The sequence below is a fragment of the Balearica regulorum genome, chromosome 4, assembly GCF_011004875.1.
Source record: "Balearica regulorum gibbericeps isolate bBalReg1 chromosome 4, bBalReg1.pri, whole genome shotgun sequence".
Classification (NCBI taxonomy): Eukaryota; Metazoa; Chordata; class Aves; order Gruiformes; family Gruidae; genus Balearica; species Balearica regulorum.
The window spans coordinates 65,949,640-65,968,558 of NC_046187.1; the positions used below are offsets into that span (position 1 = coordinate 65,949,640).

The following is an 18,919-nucleotide window of genomic DNA, read 5'->3' on the forward strand; positions in this document are numbered from 1 at the left end:
GACTTTCATTTTACTGCTATGGTCAGATATAAAAGACGCATTGTTTTAGTGTGCCTAGAATTACTTAAAAACTTGTCATAAAAATATTTTCTAGTTACAGAATATTCTTTAGTTACAACAAAGGATGTTATAAATTACTAAGAACAACAAATAAATAACTAATATTTTTAATCCTGTGCATTCTGCAAGCAAATATGATGGGTTCTTAAGTAAATGTCAGATTTTCTGTGGTGAAAAGGAAAGCCAGAGAGACTGAAATAATAAAATTTGTGTTTCATGGTTTGGAGGAAAAAAAAAAGTTAAAGTTGCTATGAAATTACAGAAATGCCAACTAATGGTGACTAAACAGAAGAGGAGTAGCGATGAACTAAAAGGCTATATTCTAGGATGTGATCTCTTCTTCCCATTTTCAGTCAGTAAGGAACACTTGTCGTGTGTTACTGTTAATAACGTAGCTGTTTCAGCTGAAATAATAACTTTCAAAGAGAAAAAAATCTTAACCAATTTCAATAACAGCACGCAATTCCTCTATTTAAATTCAGTTGGCATGTGCATTGTTCTCTGGCACTCGAACAAAAAAATAGATTTCCTTTGAATTCATCACTATCTATGGCTTCCATCTGTTTTAGTTCAAACATAAAACTTTGCAAAATTTTCACTGCAAGACTATGATGGTGAAACTGTTAAAAAAAATAATCTCTTAGCTGTAGATTGAAACCATATACTCATGGAAAGCACAGAATAACTATGGAAACTTTACTGAGTTTTTCAAAAGTGTCTATATATGAACCCAATTCACTTTAAAATCTTAAGGCTTTGTCTTGGCTTATTCTCGCTGAAAAATTATGACTGGAAATACATAGTTTTCATCTATTGTATCATAATGAAATATGAAGAGATGAATAAAAATAAAAATTGGGTCTTTCCTGTGCTTGCTGTGCCTCTGAAAAAGCTTCTGCATTACAAAGCCGAAATAAAAACAGCGAGATGGCAAGGGGAGCAGAGCAACCACTTCCATTCATCATGTCAGTGTGCACAGAAAAAAGTGAAGAAACTGACTGGTTTTCAGGAATGTAAGAAGTGCCAATGACAGTATATTGCGGTAGATGATCCGCATTCTTTAATTTTATGCCTAATAGTAGCTTTACCTTTTAATATCCTTCCTGATGGTAGATTTGGGTTCAGATAACCAAAGAAATATCAGTCACCACATCAGTGTGGTAAATTGAAGCAACAATGCTTTGAAACAGGGATGATCTAACTAGTTATCTTGTCTTTGATGACCTACATATGCTTTCAGTCCACAGCAGTTACCACTGGCCTAACTGTTCACAGGTTTCAACCCCTTTGTGTTACTTAGTAATGTTTTGTAAACATGCAGAGTAGACAGAAACTGAATGTAATAATGGCCTTAAATGATGAAATTGGTAAAATTGTAATTAATTCTCTGTAGGCAGTAAGAAACAGGAACTCAGATATAAGACCATCTAAGAAAATTTAATCTCAGCTTCCACTCTAAAGAGGAGGAAAATCAACTGCGTAACTAAATGCTACCTACTTACTGATGCTTTGTAGAGACTTTCAGCTTGAATAACCCCCCCAAAATTTTGGCTTTACATTGTAAATCTTACAATACTATTACAAGCTATCAGAATACTACAATCTCCAATTGATTATAGATCTTAAGAGAACCATGAGCAGACTCTAGCAAAGTGTCTTTCAAATTAGGAGAATACATGCCTTTATGTCCTAATGTAATATATATAGAAGTCTAGGAGCCTCTAGAAATGGAGAATGGATGGGAGTAAACAATGATATAAAAAGAAAGATTTTTTTAAAATTTTTAATTTTTTCAATGGCTTCAATACTGAGACTTAATTTCTGCAAAGCAAGTCTGAGTCTTGGGTAATTTTAAAGTTAGATTGTGTTAGTCTAATTATAACACCGCAAATGAAGTAATATTTGATCAGGCCAAATAAAATGGCTTGGGATCCCTGCCCCAAGGTTCAACAGTAAACGCCACCTGAGAATAAGTATGGAAAAACAGAATTCAAAAGAGTGAGTTAATGTACAGCGAATAGAGAAGTTAAAATTGAAGCCCACAAATATTAGCTATATGCTTACTGCTGTGGCCAAATGATTTGAACAGAGCCCGGAAGGTAAGAGGAACCAGCATTCTAAAGCCAAGTGTATTTCTGGATTTCGTCAGGCAAACAGAAACTGGACAATTAGATGCATTATTATTCTCCAGGAGCTTTGAAAAAAATATTTGAAAGGACAAAACCTGAATTTATCAGTGGACTTAATTTTCTTTTCAGCTTCCACTACAAAGAAAGGGAAAATTAACCAGCTAACACTGGTAGCAGTTTGATTTCCCTCCCACCCTTTTTTTGGCTACCTCTAACAGAACAGTGTGTCTTCACAAACTGAGGTAGAATTTCCTACAGCAGACAAGTATATTTCAAATTAACTATGAATTTCTTGGAGGAAAGGAAGGAAGGATGGAGAGAAGAGGGAGAAACACCTATGAAGACACTAAAGCTTAAGTTTTAAACAACTGTAAACCAATGTTTTCCATAAAATACAGCTTGAGATTGACCTTTCATGTGAGTTGAGAAAATAATTAATTTGCTATTTTAGTATGAACCTAGAATCTAAATTAGCAATCAGTAGTAATTCAAATATGCAGAATGGATGACCCTTTTTTCTTTATTTAGCATAACAACATACCTTTAAGTGGATCATGCTCTGCTCTCATAATGTCAATAAGGGAGTTTTCCAAAGAGTGCATATTCAGACTGTCATACATTCTATTTCGATCCTAAAAGAGAACAAAATCCTTAGTATCGGTATACAAATTCTGTACTTTTTAACAGGAAACTTGATAGGAAGACAAAGGTGCCTTCTAAAGGCTGTATGCTCAGACACTCTGGAGATGGACAATGATACAATAGTTTAAGATACCTGAATTTATTAACAGTAAGACCTGATTTTATTAGCAGTAAGTTTAATAGCATCCAAATATAAAATTAGAGATGGGCTGTGAAGAACTCTTTTGTGTATGCACTTTGATAACCTGTGATTGCCTGTTCCCTTCAGAAGAACTGCTTGAATCAGTTCTAGTGATCCACTGCAGAGTTAAGCATTAGACTGTTTAATGAGGGAGACTAACGCCTGTAAGAGCTCAATTTCATTTCACGCAGAAGTTAAATAGTGAGTAAGGCGAGGAACTACAGGACAAGAAGGACAGTCACCTCATATGAAAGAAAGCATTTTCTTGGTGCTTGGCTAAGTACCTCATATGGGCCCTCAGCCCCCTGCCGAAACTGCGCTTCCTGGCTTCTGGCTGATTAATCTGAGACCCTCTGCATACAAATACTTGAGTTACAAATGGTCAGAACTCAGTAGTTAAAGGTTGGAAAATTAAAGCTAAACTATGAAAAGAAAATGTCACAAAGCTTACTAATAGATTATCAGCCTTACGGGGAACAATTTTTTGCACGTGAAGATTAAGAATAATTACCAGAATGTCTTACAAATATTTTCACTGAAGGTAATAAAACTTATTGTAATAAATCATAAATATTTTCACTTATTTTATGCTCAACTAAGACATTTTCTCCCATGTTTTCTAATACCCCTATGTTACAGAAACAGAAAAAAGATGACTTATAATTTCTTTGGGCTTTCTGGGATTCCCTCAGAGACTGAAAATAGTTTGTGTAAAACCTCAGTCTCTTCTACTTGCAAGGCTTCTGGCTGGACCGTACTGCACTTAAAGGAATCCTATAATCATGCCTTAATTGTACTGTTGTTTTCTGTCTGGGTGCTCTGTAGTAATCCAACAGAGTAGGATGAAATACACCACACATCCCATGACCATTAAAATTCACTAAAGATGCAGCCATCCACTTAGTACATATATAACAGGGACAAGAAGGTATCTAATCCGTGCTCACTGTGACTTGCCGTGACAGTTCAGCAGAACATAGCTTAATTTCAAACTACGTCCCTCAGCAAGCAGGTATTGTTCATGTTTGAGGAGTGAAAAAGCAAGCTTTGAAATACAGGTTTTCTATGAGTCAGAAACTGTGACTTATCAACAGCTTTGCAAAACAAGCCATGATGAAACTTAGATTTTGCTTTCATCTTTCTTAGAAAGTTTAGTCAACTTGATACAACATTGGGATGCAGAGAAAGAAGTCTTTTTTTCAGATCTACTCCCCCTCTAAACAACTATAAAGACTAACGGCTTCCTGTTGGGTAAGCAATCTGCCATGCTCATTTGATTGGATCCTTTACTCTCTTTTTGGAAGCCCTTAGATAATTTTAATGATAACTTTAAAAAGTAGGTTTTCTCTTGTCTCCTGCCATGTCCCAGACCTAATGCTACTGACACTTTGCAAGGTGATCTTCAACCCAGTTTGAGTGCCAACAAGTCGCCAGTACTATTTTAGTTCACAGCAGCCTTATTTTGGAACTGGTTGGCTTTCATTCAGTTCTCTAGCTGTCCTGAGAAGCAGCAGAATGAAACTGAAGTGACTAATCTGCTTCCATATCCCTGCGGGTTTGTTTCTCAATAGCACAATGAAAAGAACCTGCTTACCATAGCAAACTTGCTTTGTATAGAAGGTGTGAGCTGTGACAAAGCTGGATCTGTTCACTACTGTCCCCTAGCAGTCAGAAAATATGTCATTGGAATTTTTAATGAAGTCTTAAATTCAGCTGATGTCAGTACTTGGTAGGTAGTCAAGTGCTCTTGCAAAAACCTACGCTGAGTAAACAGTAAACACGCTTTGCTACCTCTGTAGCTGCTAGGGTAAAAGAACTAGTATTGGTAAAAACTGGATTGTACATGTAAGACTATCTTTGTTACAGGTTCACTAAAGATTTTCTTTTTTTTTTTTAATCATTTTTATATATATATGTTGAGGTAACACATGACTACCTGGCAAATGGTTGTTACTATAGACTTAACTTTGCTCTGGAGAGCAGAAGCCTGTGAGAAAGCCTGTAATCATGGTTAATTCTTAAAACTGGCCCACTTGGTCCTGGATCTCATAGAGAAACGGAAAACATACAAACAAGCAGTTGTGATTCATTTGTAAACTGCTCCACTGGCTGACATGATGCAATGACTGTAACTTCACCCTTGCATCATTCTGTTTTGCAAGTTCTGTGTATCCAAAGTGAAAGGTCTTGCACTGCTGGAAGCACAAGAAATAAACTTTTCCCATCTTCTTTACGCCTTAGAAAGTTCAAGTCTATAAAGCTAAAAAAAGAGGTTTGTTTCTTTGAATTGTATTACTTCAGTTCTGGCAGTGGAAACATGCAATAAGCACGCAACATACAATATAAAAATGTTGTGAATACAGTAAAGCAGGATTTAAAGTGAATTGCATTCTGCTATCTCACTACCCACTTGTGAGTGTGGGAATATCTAGGTAATCAGAGCTTCTTTTAACATCTATTCCAATTCACACTAATGAACTACACACTATAAAGCAACATTATCTGAAATTTAACTATCTCAAAAGGAGTAAGTAATTCTTTGGGTACAAGGTTAATTTTAAATATTTGTGCAACTAGGCTTTATAATGCTAAAACACTGCTTTGTGCTTCCCAAATATGTACATCATATCTTTAAAGAGATCAGTTATCATCTACACAAATATGCAGCTTTCATTTCAAAGCAAAATTTAGAAGTATTGTAACGTAGGTTACATCAGCAAAGACTTTCTAGAAAGTTCTGCAGTAGAAAAAACCTCCACAACAGTTTGAAAGGGGACAGTTCTACTACAGCATGCTCTATTCAGTCAGAAAACTTCCACTGTTGATTTTCCTCAGTCTTTAGGACAAGCTGGAAAAGTACTACCTCTGAACATGATTGTTTTAGATAGTTTTCCATGTGCGTGGAAATAGTTCTAATTCTTGGGACTGTTTCCATGTTGGTTTAAAAGTAGTTCCAGGTTGTTTTAGAAGATAACTGCTTATCAACCGTGTTGAAATAATGAAACTGAAGGTAATCAGTAGTACAAAGGCATTGATACCTAAGCGTATGTGTTAATACAAATTTTGTATCATCCTGACTCCAGAAGTCCCTTTTGTGAAGGCTGAATTCCTGTAAAATATTTTACATTTCCCTCATCTCTGTGGCTCATCTGTGCTAAGCAGTAAACGAACTCTTGCTCTGTCAGAAGGTCCATATCTCATTGGAATGTCACAACACAAAAGCTACGGGTTTTTTTCCCCCAGAACCGATAAATAACTTCTCCCAAGCACTACAAATTCTCACAGTAACTTTTTATTTAACTGTATAAACATTTGAATCCTGCTTGACCTACCTTTCCAATACCAGAATCACAACTGCGTTCATACACGGAAGAATTGAAAATGTGGTTTTGGTATAACTGCCTACAGATTCAGAGGTGTGTGGCTAAGTGACAAATTGTCGCATCAACTTAAAAGTTAAGACTATGTAAGAAAGTTTACAGAAAAGTGATAATTATGTCTGAATTTTTAAAAAATTACACAATAAAGAAAAATCATGAGGTATCCTACCCATAGAATACAGTTAGTGCTAGAAGGACTTTTTGACGATGTCATGCAAAATCCTTCTACAGAATGCACATTTCAAAAGTCCTCCCCCCATACGTCTAAAGGTGAAATGAATAGGAGGGCAGCTTTCTCTGAAGAGCAAGTTTCAACACTAAATTGTTGGACAAATCATTTTTCTCAGCACAATCTATTTGGAACTTCTAAATATATCCATGCAATTTATGCAAAGATTCTGATTGAGCACTTGCAGAAACTCAGTGCAGTCACATCTCAAAGCTTATATATTGTCATTTATGCATAAAGGAAATACGAGGACAGAAAGTATTAAACAGTGAATACAACTTTGCTAATCTTTAACCACAAACACTAAAAATAGATGTTCATAGTTAAGAAGTTAAATAACTTTGAATTTTGGACACATGCTTTAAACTACTGACCTGTAGGACTACTTGAAGTAAAACACTAGACTTCTAACATAGGTATTAAATTCAGTAAATGCAGGTATCTTTAAAATATGCTCCTTTACACATCCTTCCATAGTCTGAAGAAGTGTAACACCATCCGATGGGGGCTGGAAACAACTCAAAAGTCATAAAGCTTCCACTCAGTTTCAAGTATGGTCTTAGCTGGCTGCAAAACAGACTGTAGCTTTGACCTTGCTGAATTAACTGAATTTTTTAAAAGCTCAGTTAAAAAAACTTCTTTTAAATCACTTCCCAAATGAAAGTGTTAACGGTTCCATTTTTTCACCTTAAAACTGACCTGAATAAAAATGTGTTCTAAGACCAGAAAGTGACAGCTGATTTAATAATATTCACAGACTTAAAAGTTCTTGAATATAGTATTCAGTGTAATGTTAGCAGTAATAACCTAACAATTAAGTACATTATATATTCTAAAATATCATCTTTGCTAACATCTAAACATCAAGTCATTCTCATTTTAGTGAGGACATACTATAATCATAAGCCTCTTGTTGAAACCGTAACTAGTGTAAATGAGAAATGTAATATGAAAACCTACGACAACTGCAATTTTAGCTCTATAAAAAAAAGCAAGGAGGAAGGCTTAAAGTAGACACATGAAATTGCTTGGTTACTTTCCATGGTGTCATTAGTGGTAAAGATGAACTATAATATCTGGTAGACATTTGTGAATGGTCAACCTGACAACAAAAGTGTTTTGAAGTTGAAATGACACCATCAGCTCTGTAAGCTAGCTAAACTGAGCCTAAAATGCACCAAGAACAGGCAAAGACACGCCTACTTCCCAACAACATAAAACAAAAAATCCCAAGAGCATGTACTGTATCCATACTGGAATACTTCAGCTCAAAAATACACATTCATAAACTGGAAACAAACCAGACACATTATGGAGATCATTAAAGGCTTGGCAAGATTGACTTATGGGGCAAATCTAGAACACTTGTTTATTAATAGCTTCAACAAAATAACTAAAGGAACAATTAAGACATTTGAAGGGGAAGGTGTTATTCAAGTTTTGGTTTCTTTTGGGGTTTTTTTGTTGTTTTGGTTTTGTGATTTTTTTTTTTTACCCCCTACATACACAACCCTCCCACATCTAGAAATATCTATATAGTCTGAACTACTTAAATGAAAATACATCAGACCATATGGTATATGTACTTTTGGATAGATCTTAGGTGAGAATGTATTCATTTTAACTTTGAGAACAAATGTGGTTAAGCAGACAGAATGAGGTGAGATACGCCAAGTAGCGTATATGTCATTGCTATACTATCACGGCTGCTAAATATTTTGTTGAATTTTCCTAACTCTGATTTTGACTTGCATTAATAGAATAAACTGTATAACTGAAGGAAATTTTAACAGTAGGAGAGAATTCTTAGTTCATAAAAAGTAATGCAAATATTTGTATGGTAAGCCCCACAAACTTCACGCTAATTAATTCCTTTGAATCGTTCATCTGTGCAGCTCCCAATATTATTTACTCAGAGGTCTTGATCCTGAAGTTAAAAGTATGGCAGCAGACAGTTTTCTCCAGTTAGAGATAGCCCCAGTACAGTCCTGAGACACAAGTATCTGGTTTCGTATGTTATTTCATCAGCCGCAGGTAATCAAACTACCGCATTAAAGATACTGAAGACACTGTTCTGTTGCAGGTATTGCCTTAGTAAAAATAAACTGGTAAAGCCTGGGTTATAAATCAGTGTTTGGACAATTGAACTAGTCTGAAGACTAAGAGAACTTAGCAGCTAGATACTCCCAATGTCTTCAGTTTAACATGAGCTGCCAAACACTCAGCACTTCTGAAGAAACAGGCCACCTATTTAGGAGGCTAAATATGGCATTAAGAACCCAAATTTAGCAACTTGTTCTTCATCTCATACTGACTGGTATGTGTATCATCTACATTAGCCATTTAAACTGTTAAGATACATCTATTAAACTGTACTAAAACACTCATCCTGAGAATCTGAAACCGTCTGAATGGAAGTGATTCTAAGACAGAAGCAACATGCAGCAGTTCAAATTAAATATCTAAAACTAACACCGGTTGAGACATATAATCTTAAAACTCATTTTGCTTTGTGTATTTTCTTTGAAAGTTTTAGCACATTTCAAAAATAAATAGAAAAAAGAAAAAAAATCTACATTTGTGACAGATAGTACCTTACCATACAAATCTCCAACTGGAGAGCTATATTCAAATGTAGAATAAACAAACCTCAGCTTTTAGGACCACAAGCATTGCACGTACTGTTTGAGCAAACAGGAAGGACAAATCAAGGTGAAAAACACCCAGACATGCAATGTATTTCCTTAACTCAAGAGAGACACAGAAACTAAGTTCATATTAATATAATGCAGTGTTTTTATTAGAATGAAAATAGTTAAACATTGAAATGTATGACCTTAAGTGTATTATTAAACTGTTGTAATAGGTTTTAGTAAGCTTATTTGCAAGATATTCAGAAACATTAAGCTTGCAATTAAAATAGGATTAGACACTGCCATTTTTAATTTTTTTTAAAAAATGGTTATTTTTCTCATGCAAGGAATGTAAATGAAAAAATCAATATACAAAACACTGATTTCTGTACTTGCGTTTTAGCCACAGAAATGCCTGAAGCATGTTTTTTTGGGGGAAAAACCCCAGTGTCTGAGGTTCAAAATGTATTTTTAGCTTTGCACCCTATAGTAATTTTTTGTTGTTGTTGTTACTTGAGATCAGGGAATAAGAGAGAATATTCATATTGTCTGACTTCTTAAAATGCAACGTAAGTGCCTAAACTGGTATCCCAGGGGCTGTATGCGGTCAGTAGTGCCAGGTATGTTCTTCCAGAGAATTAGATTATCTAAATAAGGAGCCTAGATTCTCTCTAAGGAGAGAGAAATAGGCTTCTCAATTAAATGCTTAAGTTAGATGATGTGAATACCTGACAAGATTTCTGATTGTTCCTTAATGATTCCAGTACAAGGCAACAATCCCTTCCCTATATGAAGTACCTATAATGGTGCAAGCAGTGTGGCAGAACTTAAACTTGCAGACAATTTTGTCTATGAAATAACTTTAACTGATGTAGTTTGTATTATCTTAAAAACCTGAGGGGAAAAAAAAAAGCAAGTCACATAAGAAAAACCTGGCTATTGGCTTAATTTGCTTACATTTAAATCGATGTTGCCATAATGTTTAACTACTTTTATTTAAAAACAAAACCTCTTCAACTTTGGAAAATTCCCCTGAGACACGTCCTTCATAACCACTGTAAGCAAAAGCAGCTTTACTGTAACTAATTGAGCCACTGTGAATTCAACTTCATGTGGGATATGTTTCAGTTTTAACGATGAAGTACGGAAAATCTGCTTTCATCCCTTTAAGTAATAGACATAATTACTTATTCAGCTATCAGTAATGACATTCATTGTCACTGGTATATTAGTTTAATGCCAAGAAACATTATTTTCATCAGAATTGATGCCAGTTCTATACTAGGGACCATCCATCAATGCAAATGTAAAAAAAATAAAGAAGTTTCATGGAAGGGAAAAGCTTCGAAATTGTATACGATTCCTCTGTGGCTTATCTTGTTTGTGTCAGGTACATGTTTTACAGAAACTGGATGAGTAGCTGACACTGCTGAATGCCATTCAGACTTAGCAAAAAAATATACAGCATTTTAAAAAATGCTAGCAGAACATTAATGATCTACAGAACGTTAGTCAGTTAGGACACTGGCTTTTCTAAGCTGTTTTCATTTGCTAAGCTTGAGCTAGCTAAAGTTCAGAGGAGAGATGCCTTGTTCCCTGTCATACAAAATTATTACGACAGTTAAAACAAAGATGCGTGATCATGCAGAAAAGTATTCTTCAAAACTGAATGATGCAGTATTTATTCAACATGCACGCTAAGATGCGTTTGCTCTGTGGAAGCTTGCAAGAAATAGGTAACTTCTATGTACACACAAATGCTTTTGTGCAAGACTTTCCAAATGGCACAAAAGTTAATTATTGCTTTTTTTGCATATCTTCTGAAATTGCTACTGTATCTTTAAGAATCCTCAATCTAAATACCTCAGCCTTTTATGGAAGGAGACAAGCATAGTACAAATTAGCAAGATGGGTGTTTGACAGCATCGCAATTGCCAACACAAGTCCTGATGAAAAGAACCACGAGCTACAAGGCTCTATAACTTTTTCAATATGACTTGCAAAATGTAACAGTCATCACAAGGAATTAACCATATAACAATAGTATAATAACTGAAAAATAAGAACATGATTTCAGTAATTTATGGAAACATCTAGTGTTTCCACAATAGCAGTAGATAACAGTGCAACCCTTCAAAGAGGATTATTTTTATTGTGTTCTGCAACTATATACACGTCAGGGAGATTTAAGTACAGGTAGATCTACAGCATATAGTCAGACAGGTCTATTTAATTTGTGGCTCTGGTGCTTACAGGTAAGAACAACAGTTAAGCATACCTTTTCACTTTGACACTCTCCAAAAAAAAAAAAAACCAAAACCCTCCCAAATGAAAACATTAATGTAATTTATTATAAAATTTAATTGGAAGGATTTTTTTTTTCCTACCCTACTAGACAGAAATTATTTAGATTATAGTTTGAATGCACTAAACTTTTGTTTAGACATAAAATGAGTTCATTTGTATTAGGTGACCGCTGTAGAAGCTTCTAAAAGTTCCAAGTAATAGTCATACTGACTTGTAAGGCATATTGAATGAGTAAATATATTCAGAACTTGTGCTTAGCTGCCTATTAATTCCAATGTATACATCACTGCAGTTTCAAAAAATGACAGCATTAATATTTTCAAGCCTGGTCCTTAGGCTAACATCTTCAAGGAGACATTTCAGTATTTACTTTCAACTATTCCTGGAGTCCTCCACCACAAAGCGTTACCTATCTAATCTGTTTTCCTTAACAGATCAGGTTGAATACATAAAGAATGGCACCTTTTTTCCACCCCATCTTCCCACCCCCACAAAAATTATTCAACTATGATATTCCAGCCAGTAAGGCTACTTAATGGAACAAGTCTTCATAGTACAGGCAAATCCTCTTAAGTTTTCAGGTCCAATGCATACACTTGGAGCAGAATTTAGGTATGTCCAAAAGCCACCATTAGCCTCAAGAATACTGCAGGTATCAGAGCTCGCCTGGATAGAGCTGGGATGTGGCCTCTTGTCCCAAATGGAACTCCACCAGCAATATGGTAAGAAAAAGAGGAACTCTAGTGGGAAATCTGGGCCTAGGGAGCACCCGTTTGCCACTATTACAGCTACGTAAGGATTAGCTTGCTAACTGATGCAAATACAGCTGTACAAACTCAAATATGGTCACAATTATGACAAATTAAACTAAGTTACTCTGTGTGAAACCTAACAAAACCCAACTATAGTAGACTTATGTGGAGATAAAGAAGCATTCTAATTATTTTCTCTGCATATTATCTTTTTTGCTTTTGCTAGAATATAGTAGCTTAGTGTGAGACAAAAAACGAAGCTGACACAGGCATAACAAAAATTAAAGAATGTACAGAATTAATGGAATAATCTGCTTTCAGTTTTAGAATGCATGGTTTCTATAATAAATTGTCCAAGCTTTTTTTGTAACTTAAAAAAAAACACATGCAAAAACTAGAAATTGTGAGAATGACAACTGAGATTGGGATTGAAAATAATAAAGGTCTCTGCTAACAAGAAGTGTTAGGACTAAGTGAATACAGTCAGGAATGGGAAAAATAATATTTTACCAACAGATAACTGAGGCTGGAGTTAAGTGGTTTACCTAAAGTCACCTGAGATGTCACTTGCAAAATTCAGGAGGTGAACCCCGATCTTTAGTTCTAAGACACATCTTCCTGTTTAATACTTCTATATCACAGGGCTTCCAGCCAAAATATAAGAGTTGCTAGAATGTGAAGGAAAAAAATCTCACTGACATGGGAATGTCAGCCTAGAGTACCAGTAAAAGAAACATGACAAATACTCAGAGCCATCTACAAAAGTAAGGAAAACCTATTTGCAAGGACAATGAACAAAAAAATCCTGAGTTTTAAAGGGATTTATAAGAATATGAATGGAAAATACTTGCTGGATTAAACATATTTTGCTCTATTGCTGCATCAACAGCTACAGTTTCTATCTTTCTTGACAGTCAATACTCTTAATAAACCATAAGAATCATATATTGCGGAATACATTGGAAACGCTGGGGTTAGTTGCAATTTAGGACTAAAAGTAATACAGAAATACACAATTTTCAAACCAACTATCAGGGCTGTTTACTTTTCCTTTAAAATGAATGATGCCAAAATGCTACATAAGCCTATGAACACATCAGTTACATGCCATCCTTACCTGCAAAGGAAGAAGAGTATTACTGTTGTTGTCGGTTCGGAAAACATTATCTTCAATCCACGATTTTGGTGTCAGTGATGGAGTGGAGCGAGTAAATTTAGGAGGAGCTATGACATTACCAGAAAAGGGCTTCTTCAAAGGAGAGATCTGGTTCATAGTTCCTGGAATTCCCATGTTTCCAGTTCTACGATGGTCTCTGCCATGCATTCCTCCCCAGGATATATTTCCTGTGCTCCAGCCGCTACTCTGATTGCTCCAGGGCGACTGCTTCAGAAGAGGCTAAAAACAAAGATTCATTTATATTATTTTGAAAATACTTGAAATGTTTTTCTACTTTGAAAATTTAAAAAAATCAACAACCAGCAACAAAACACAAAAACCCCAAGCAACCAGCCACCAAGCAATCAATGCGCAGACACTTCTATAAGCAACTCTTTCCTGATAACATATAAATTCATTACTGAGGCAAAGAAGAAAACTTAGCACAGCATCATAAAAAGAATTGTAATTCCCACTCCCTCATTCACCCCCCCAAAAACCTGCAGTACTTGTGCAAGCAATTTAGATTACCATTTTAGTAATTGGTAGCATTCTTTAAAGCTATGCAGAAGACAATTCCAGGGTGTAAAACCGTGTTACAAAAAACCCTGAGACTATTTAATCGTACTTTATTTGGTATTATATAGCGAGATCTCCGGAAAAATAACACAAGAATTTCAAACAGGTCAATTTTAAAAATTGAGATAAAAAAATAATTATTATTCTACTAATAATAATTATTTCTACTCAGTGAGTAGTAGTATTTCACTACAGTGAGTAGAAATTTAAAAATTAAAATTCAGATGGCAGATTGATTTTTCCCTGAGTATTTTGAGTATCACTCAGTATTACCATATAAGAGCAAGAAGAGCACCGATTACTGTACAGAGAATCTGTTTGGAGGAGCTATCTTAACATTTCCACATTAAAATGCAGTATTCTGAAGCCACTGCTCAAGTATTTCTGGAGTAATGAACAGGACTATCTGTGGAATTCTGCAGGCTGGAATCTGGGGGGCTTCTTCAGAATTTTTTTTTTATTATTATTTAGATGTACTATAAAATATTTCTGTATCTAACAAGTGCACTAGATTCCTTAATATGAAAATGTAAGCAGTTTTTAGAGGGAAGATTTTACAGGACGGTAAGTTTTTATTCCTAAGCCACAACTTGTGCTAAAGTGTGACCTATAGTGGTTGTCATACTACCAAGAGGTGGACCCACTGAGCCTGACCGACAGTAAAGAACAGTATTTATCTTTGGTGTTCTCAAAGCTGAGTGTTCTTGGAAAGGCGTTTTCTCAAACAGAAATGGGGGGTGTGTGTGTGTGTGTATATTCTAAATTCAGTTCTTCTGTGAAGTCAAAATGAGGTACTTTTATCTCTAAGCTTGGCTGCAAGCAACCCTCAGCTTGTAATTCTAATAACTTAAAATTTTAAAGCATGTTAATACGTTATGTATTAAATAAAACAGAACTTTCTGAAGACAGAAAAACAAAATTATAACAACACCCCCCCATCCATCCATCCATCCACCCACCTGCCCCCCCCCCCCCCCCGAAAACAAACAAAAATCCCAATAAAGCCATTTTTGGTCAAGTAATCAGGAAAACATCCCATTCTATATAATTAGAGATAATTATGTTGTAAAACTTGAATACTTTGGTTGGAATTTTGGGAGAGGCAGGCACTCTATTGTGAAACAAACCTTAAGAGATAATGCCAAATGTTAACAAGCCTCTAATATTGCTAGCTGTGCTGTCATGGCACTGTTTAAGTTTACCTACAACTTGTAACTGAGAGAAAATTCCTGTACACCTCACTGTTGGAGAATTGCTTTGGAATTTGTTTGAAGCGCATTATTATAGACGTTAAGGACAACTAGCACCTAATCAAGGTGCATCCAAATCGGTTCTTGGGCAGGCACACTTCACGTTAGATTCCAGTTCTGACAGAAATGCTTCACAAATCCAGCGCTACCAATTAAAACTGACAGGATTTAATACTAGAATGAAAGAAAAATTGAGATGAGGCCTATATAACTTTGGCCTTTCATAACCGAGCAGATAATCAGAGCAAGATGTGGCTATAATGCACTATCAGGTAATATTAACGTGGATCTGCTTTTCTCCGATTTCTGACAATGAACATTTCGTTCCAGGAAGACAAACTTCCATTTTAACATGGGATCGCTATGTCGCTTGATTAAAACCAGTAGCAGAACTATAGTAACCCGAAACGCAGCGCTGTCTTTGGATACAAATTCAACTAATTTCGGGCAAAACCCCTGAAAAGGCGACAACGTTGACAGCTTTCCCATTTCAACGTACTTTCGGTGACCTGTGCCCATCCAACCGAGCACGCCCAGGGCTGCGAGGGCAGGTTGGAGCCTGGGGAAGGGGCTTCCCGGGCAGAGGTACCGGCCGGAGCTGTCAGGCTCATTGTTCGGGGACACCGCGCTCGCTACAGACGACTGCGCGGGGGCACGGGCGATATTTTCACGGTGAAACCCCTTCGTGACAGGAAAAGGAACGTTTAACCTCTTTTATAAGAGGAAACCCCCTCCTCTCATCCCGAAAAGAAACGACGTCCCTGTGTAGCCGACGGCGCACCGAAAAGGGCCGGTCACAGCCCAGGGTACGCGGCCGAAGCGGCCGCCCCGCCACCTGCCACCCGGAACGGGCGGGTAGCAGCGGCCGGGCGTGGGGCGGGCCGCTGCCAACTGCCTCCCGGCCCGACCCCGCCGGCCGCCTCCCAGTCTGGGCCCGCAACGGGCGGGGGGCGCAGGTGCCCTCCCGCCGGCCACCGGCGGCCCTTAGCCTGTAGAGCGCGGCGGGGCGACCGCGGCCGGGCCCCGCCCTGCCTCCGCCGTCTCGCTGGGCTGTCACCGCCGCGCAGCCTCGCCCGGCGCCTGCAGCGGGGAGAGAGAAACCTCCCGGCTCCCGCGACCAGCGAAACGAGGGGAGCGGAGCTCCCCCCCACCTCACATCCCTACGTCCTCCTCCCGTCCCGGGGCTCCCCCTCGCCCCCGTCTCCCTTCCGGAGCCGGTTCGCCCGGGCTCCCTGCCGCCCCGCCGCGGCTGCCCGTCCCTCCCGCCGCCGCCCGGTACCTGGTGGTGGTTGTAGGAGTTTCTCTGCTGCAGGAAGGCGGCGGCGGCGGCCGCCGCCTGGTGTTGGTGCTGGAGCTGGGGGCTCACAGGGGATCTCCGGTTCTGCTGTTGCTGCTGCTGCTGCTGAGGTAAATTCATCTGCGGCGGCGGCGGGGGGGCGGCGGCCGAGAAGGGGCTGCTGAAGGGCCCAGCGCAGGGGTTGTGAGGAGACACTGGCGAGAAGCTCTGGAAGAAAGCGGGGTTGATCGATGACGGGATCCCCGGGTAGAAGCTGGTCTCGGATTCCGGGCTCGGGGGCGGTATCGCGCTGATCTGCCCGCCGCCGCCGCCGCTGGAGACCGGAGGCTGCTGCGTCTGCTGCGGAGGTGGCGACGAGGTCTGCACCGACCAGGGGGTGCCGAAGCCGGGCAGCGGCGGAGGAGGAGGGGAAGCCGCCGAGGAGGAGCCGCCCCCGCTCTGGTGATGGGGGCTGGGGATCTCCGGGCTCTGCAGGCTGCTGAAGCCAGAGCCTAGCCCGCCGGGCAGGAGGTTCCCGGGGCTGCCCAGCAAGTGGCTGTTCGGGGGGGACTCCATGGGGGGCAGCTTGGCTCTCGCCTGCAGATGAGGAGGAGACGGAGGCGGATTCACGCTGGAGGCGGCGGCCACCCCCACATTGGGGTCCGTGGACACCGATCCCCCCTGGCAGGAAGGGGCGAGCTGCTCTGAACCCCCCTTGTCCGCGCCGCCCTTGTGCTCGGCGGGGCTGAGGGGCCGGTGGTGCGGGTAGTCCCCCGTCCGCGGTGGCTCTGGGGGGTGAGCGCTGAGGAGCTGGAGCTGCTGCTGTTGCCTGTGCTCCTGCTGCTGGTACTTGTCAGTGGGGTGGCTGAACTGCTGCTGCTGCTGAGGGGGGTGGTGATGATAGTCTGGGGGGTGGTGGTTATTCAGGGGGTGGCTGCTGCCGAGCTGGGCTGGGCTGCTGAGCTGCTGCTGCTTAAACTCTTTCCTCTTCTGGCTCAGCTGAGGAGGCGGCGGCTGTTGCTGCTGCGGTTGCTGCTTGTTTAAATCCTGGTGGGGGCTGAGACTGGGTTTAAAGTCAGAGGAGGGGTGGCCGGGAGGGGGGTGTCCTGATGCGGGGCTGCTGCCCAGCCTCTCGCTGCCTGGCTGCTGCTGTGTCACCCCCAGGAGCAGCTCATCCTGCATGTTTTGATGATGCGCAGCAGCGGCCGCCGAAGGGAACGGAGAGGGCGGCGGCGACCCACCGGACACGCTGCCGGAGGAACCGGTTACAGCGGGTGAGAAGGGGCAGGAGGAGGAGGAGGAACGAGAGGCGGCTGCCGCCGCTGCCAGGGAGGGGAAGGACCCGGCGGAGCCAGCGCCTCCTACACCCAACGGTGGGCTGGTGCCGGAGGTCGCCGTCTGCGGGAGCCCGAGGCTGTGATCCCCCATGCAATGGAGGGGGGTCCCCTGACACCGGCTCAGCGGAGGGGTGAACTCCCCACCCCGGGAGTCTGAAGAGACAAAGATAATTAATAATCTTCGGGGGGGGGGGGGGGAGGGAGTGTGGGGGTTTAAACACCCGCCTATCGCAAACCACTATATAAGCCGAAAAATAGCCACTCTCTAGAATAAAGCCCTCTTCCTTGCCATAATCCCCGCTGTGCTGGTTTTTAAAATATAGGAGCCTTTCGATAATAAATAATCCTATTCCTATCAGGGCTTTTTTTTTTTTTTTTTCTTTCCCCTTCTAATCTATCGGGACCCCCGGTAGGGCGGCCCTTCCCTCCTACAGTCGCACCCACAGTAATCCGCTAGATCATCATAAATACCCCCCGGACAGGTCGCTTCCCCTCCAGCAGCCCCCCTGCTCCCCGGTATCTCCTCCGTCCGACCCCCCAGCCGCTACACCGTAATGCGGGGGGAAAGTGGGGCGCTTCCGGGCTTGGCACTGGCGGGGAGGGCGGGAGGCCGGCCGGCCGCCGGTACCCCCACACCACAGGCAGCCCCGGTTTGGACAGCGGATGCCGGTCCACCCCCCAACCACCTCCCCCGCCCCCACTGCCGGCTGGCAGCCGGCTGCAACGCCCTTAAGAATGCCGGAACATTCGTCATACTTACGTCACAGCCCCCACCCCCCTGCCCGCCCGGCCGACCTTGGTAATGAGCCGGCGGTCCGCCCCCTCATGAATAATACATCGCATCGGGAGCCGCTCCCCCTTTGCCGTCTCTGGCGCTGCTCGGGGGGGTGGGCGCTCGCGCTGACCAACGCCCGCGCGCACGGCGCCGACGAGCCGGGTGAGCGCTACCATTTAAGCGGAGGGGAGGTGACAACCTTAAGTAACGCCCTGAAGACCTGCTGGCCTTTT

General features: G+C 40.8%; 1 protein-coding gene and 1 long non-coding RNA gene across 4 annotated transcripts in view; one reads left to right on the top strand and one right to left on the bottom strand.

The window, feature by feature from the left end:
* The window catches only part of CPEB2 (cytoplasmic polyadenylation element binding protein 2), a 55,287-nt gene extending 37,285 nt beyond the window's left edge, over nucleotides 1-18,002 (bottom strand). For all 3 annotated transcript variants that reach the window (XM_075752465.1, XM_075752464.1, XM_075752466.1), the window contains exons 1-3: nucleotides 16,578-18,002; nucleotides 13,431-13,709; nucleotides 2,731-2,821 (exon numbers count right to left, since the gene is read on the bottom strand). In XM_075752465.1, coding sequence (XP_075608580.1) covers nucleotides 2,731-2,821; nucleotides 13,431-13,709; nucleotides 16,578-18,002 — 1,795 coding nt within the window. The remainder of the gene's footprint in view (nucleotides 1-2,730; nucleotides 2,822-13,430; nucleotides 13,710-16,577) is intronic.
* Nucleotides 16,566-18,266, top strand: LOC142601774 (uncharacterized). The gene is made up of 2 exons (XR_012835395.1): nucleotides 16,566-16,705; nucleotides 17,739-18,266. It is a non-coding gene; the product is annotated as an uncharacterized LOC142601774 (long non-coding RNA).
* Nucleotides 18,267-18,919: the final 653 nt, after the last annotated feature.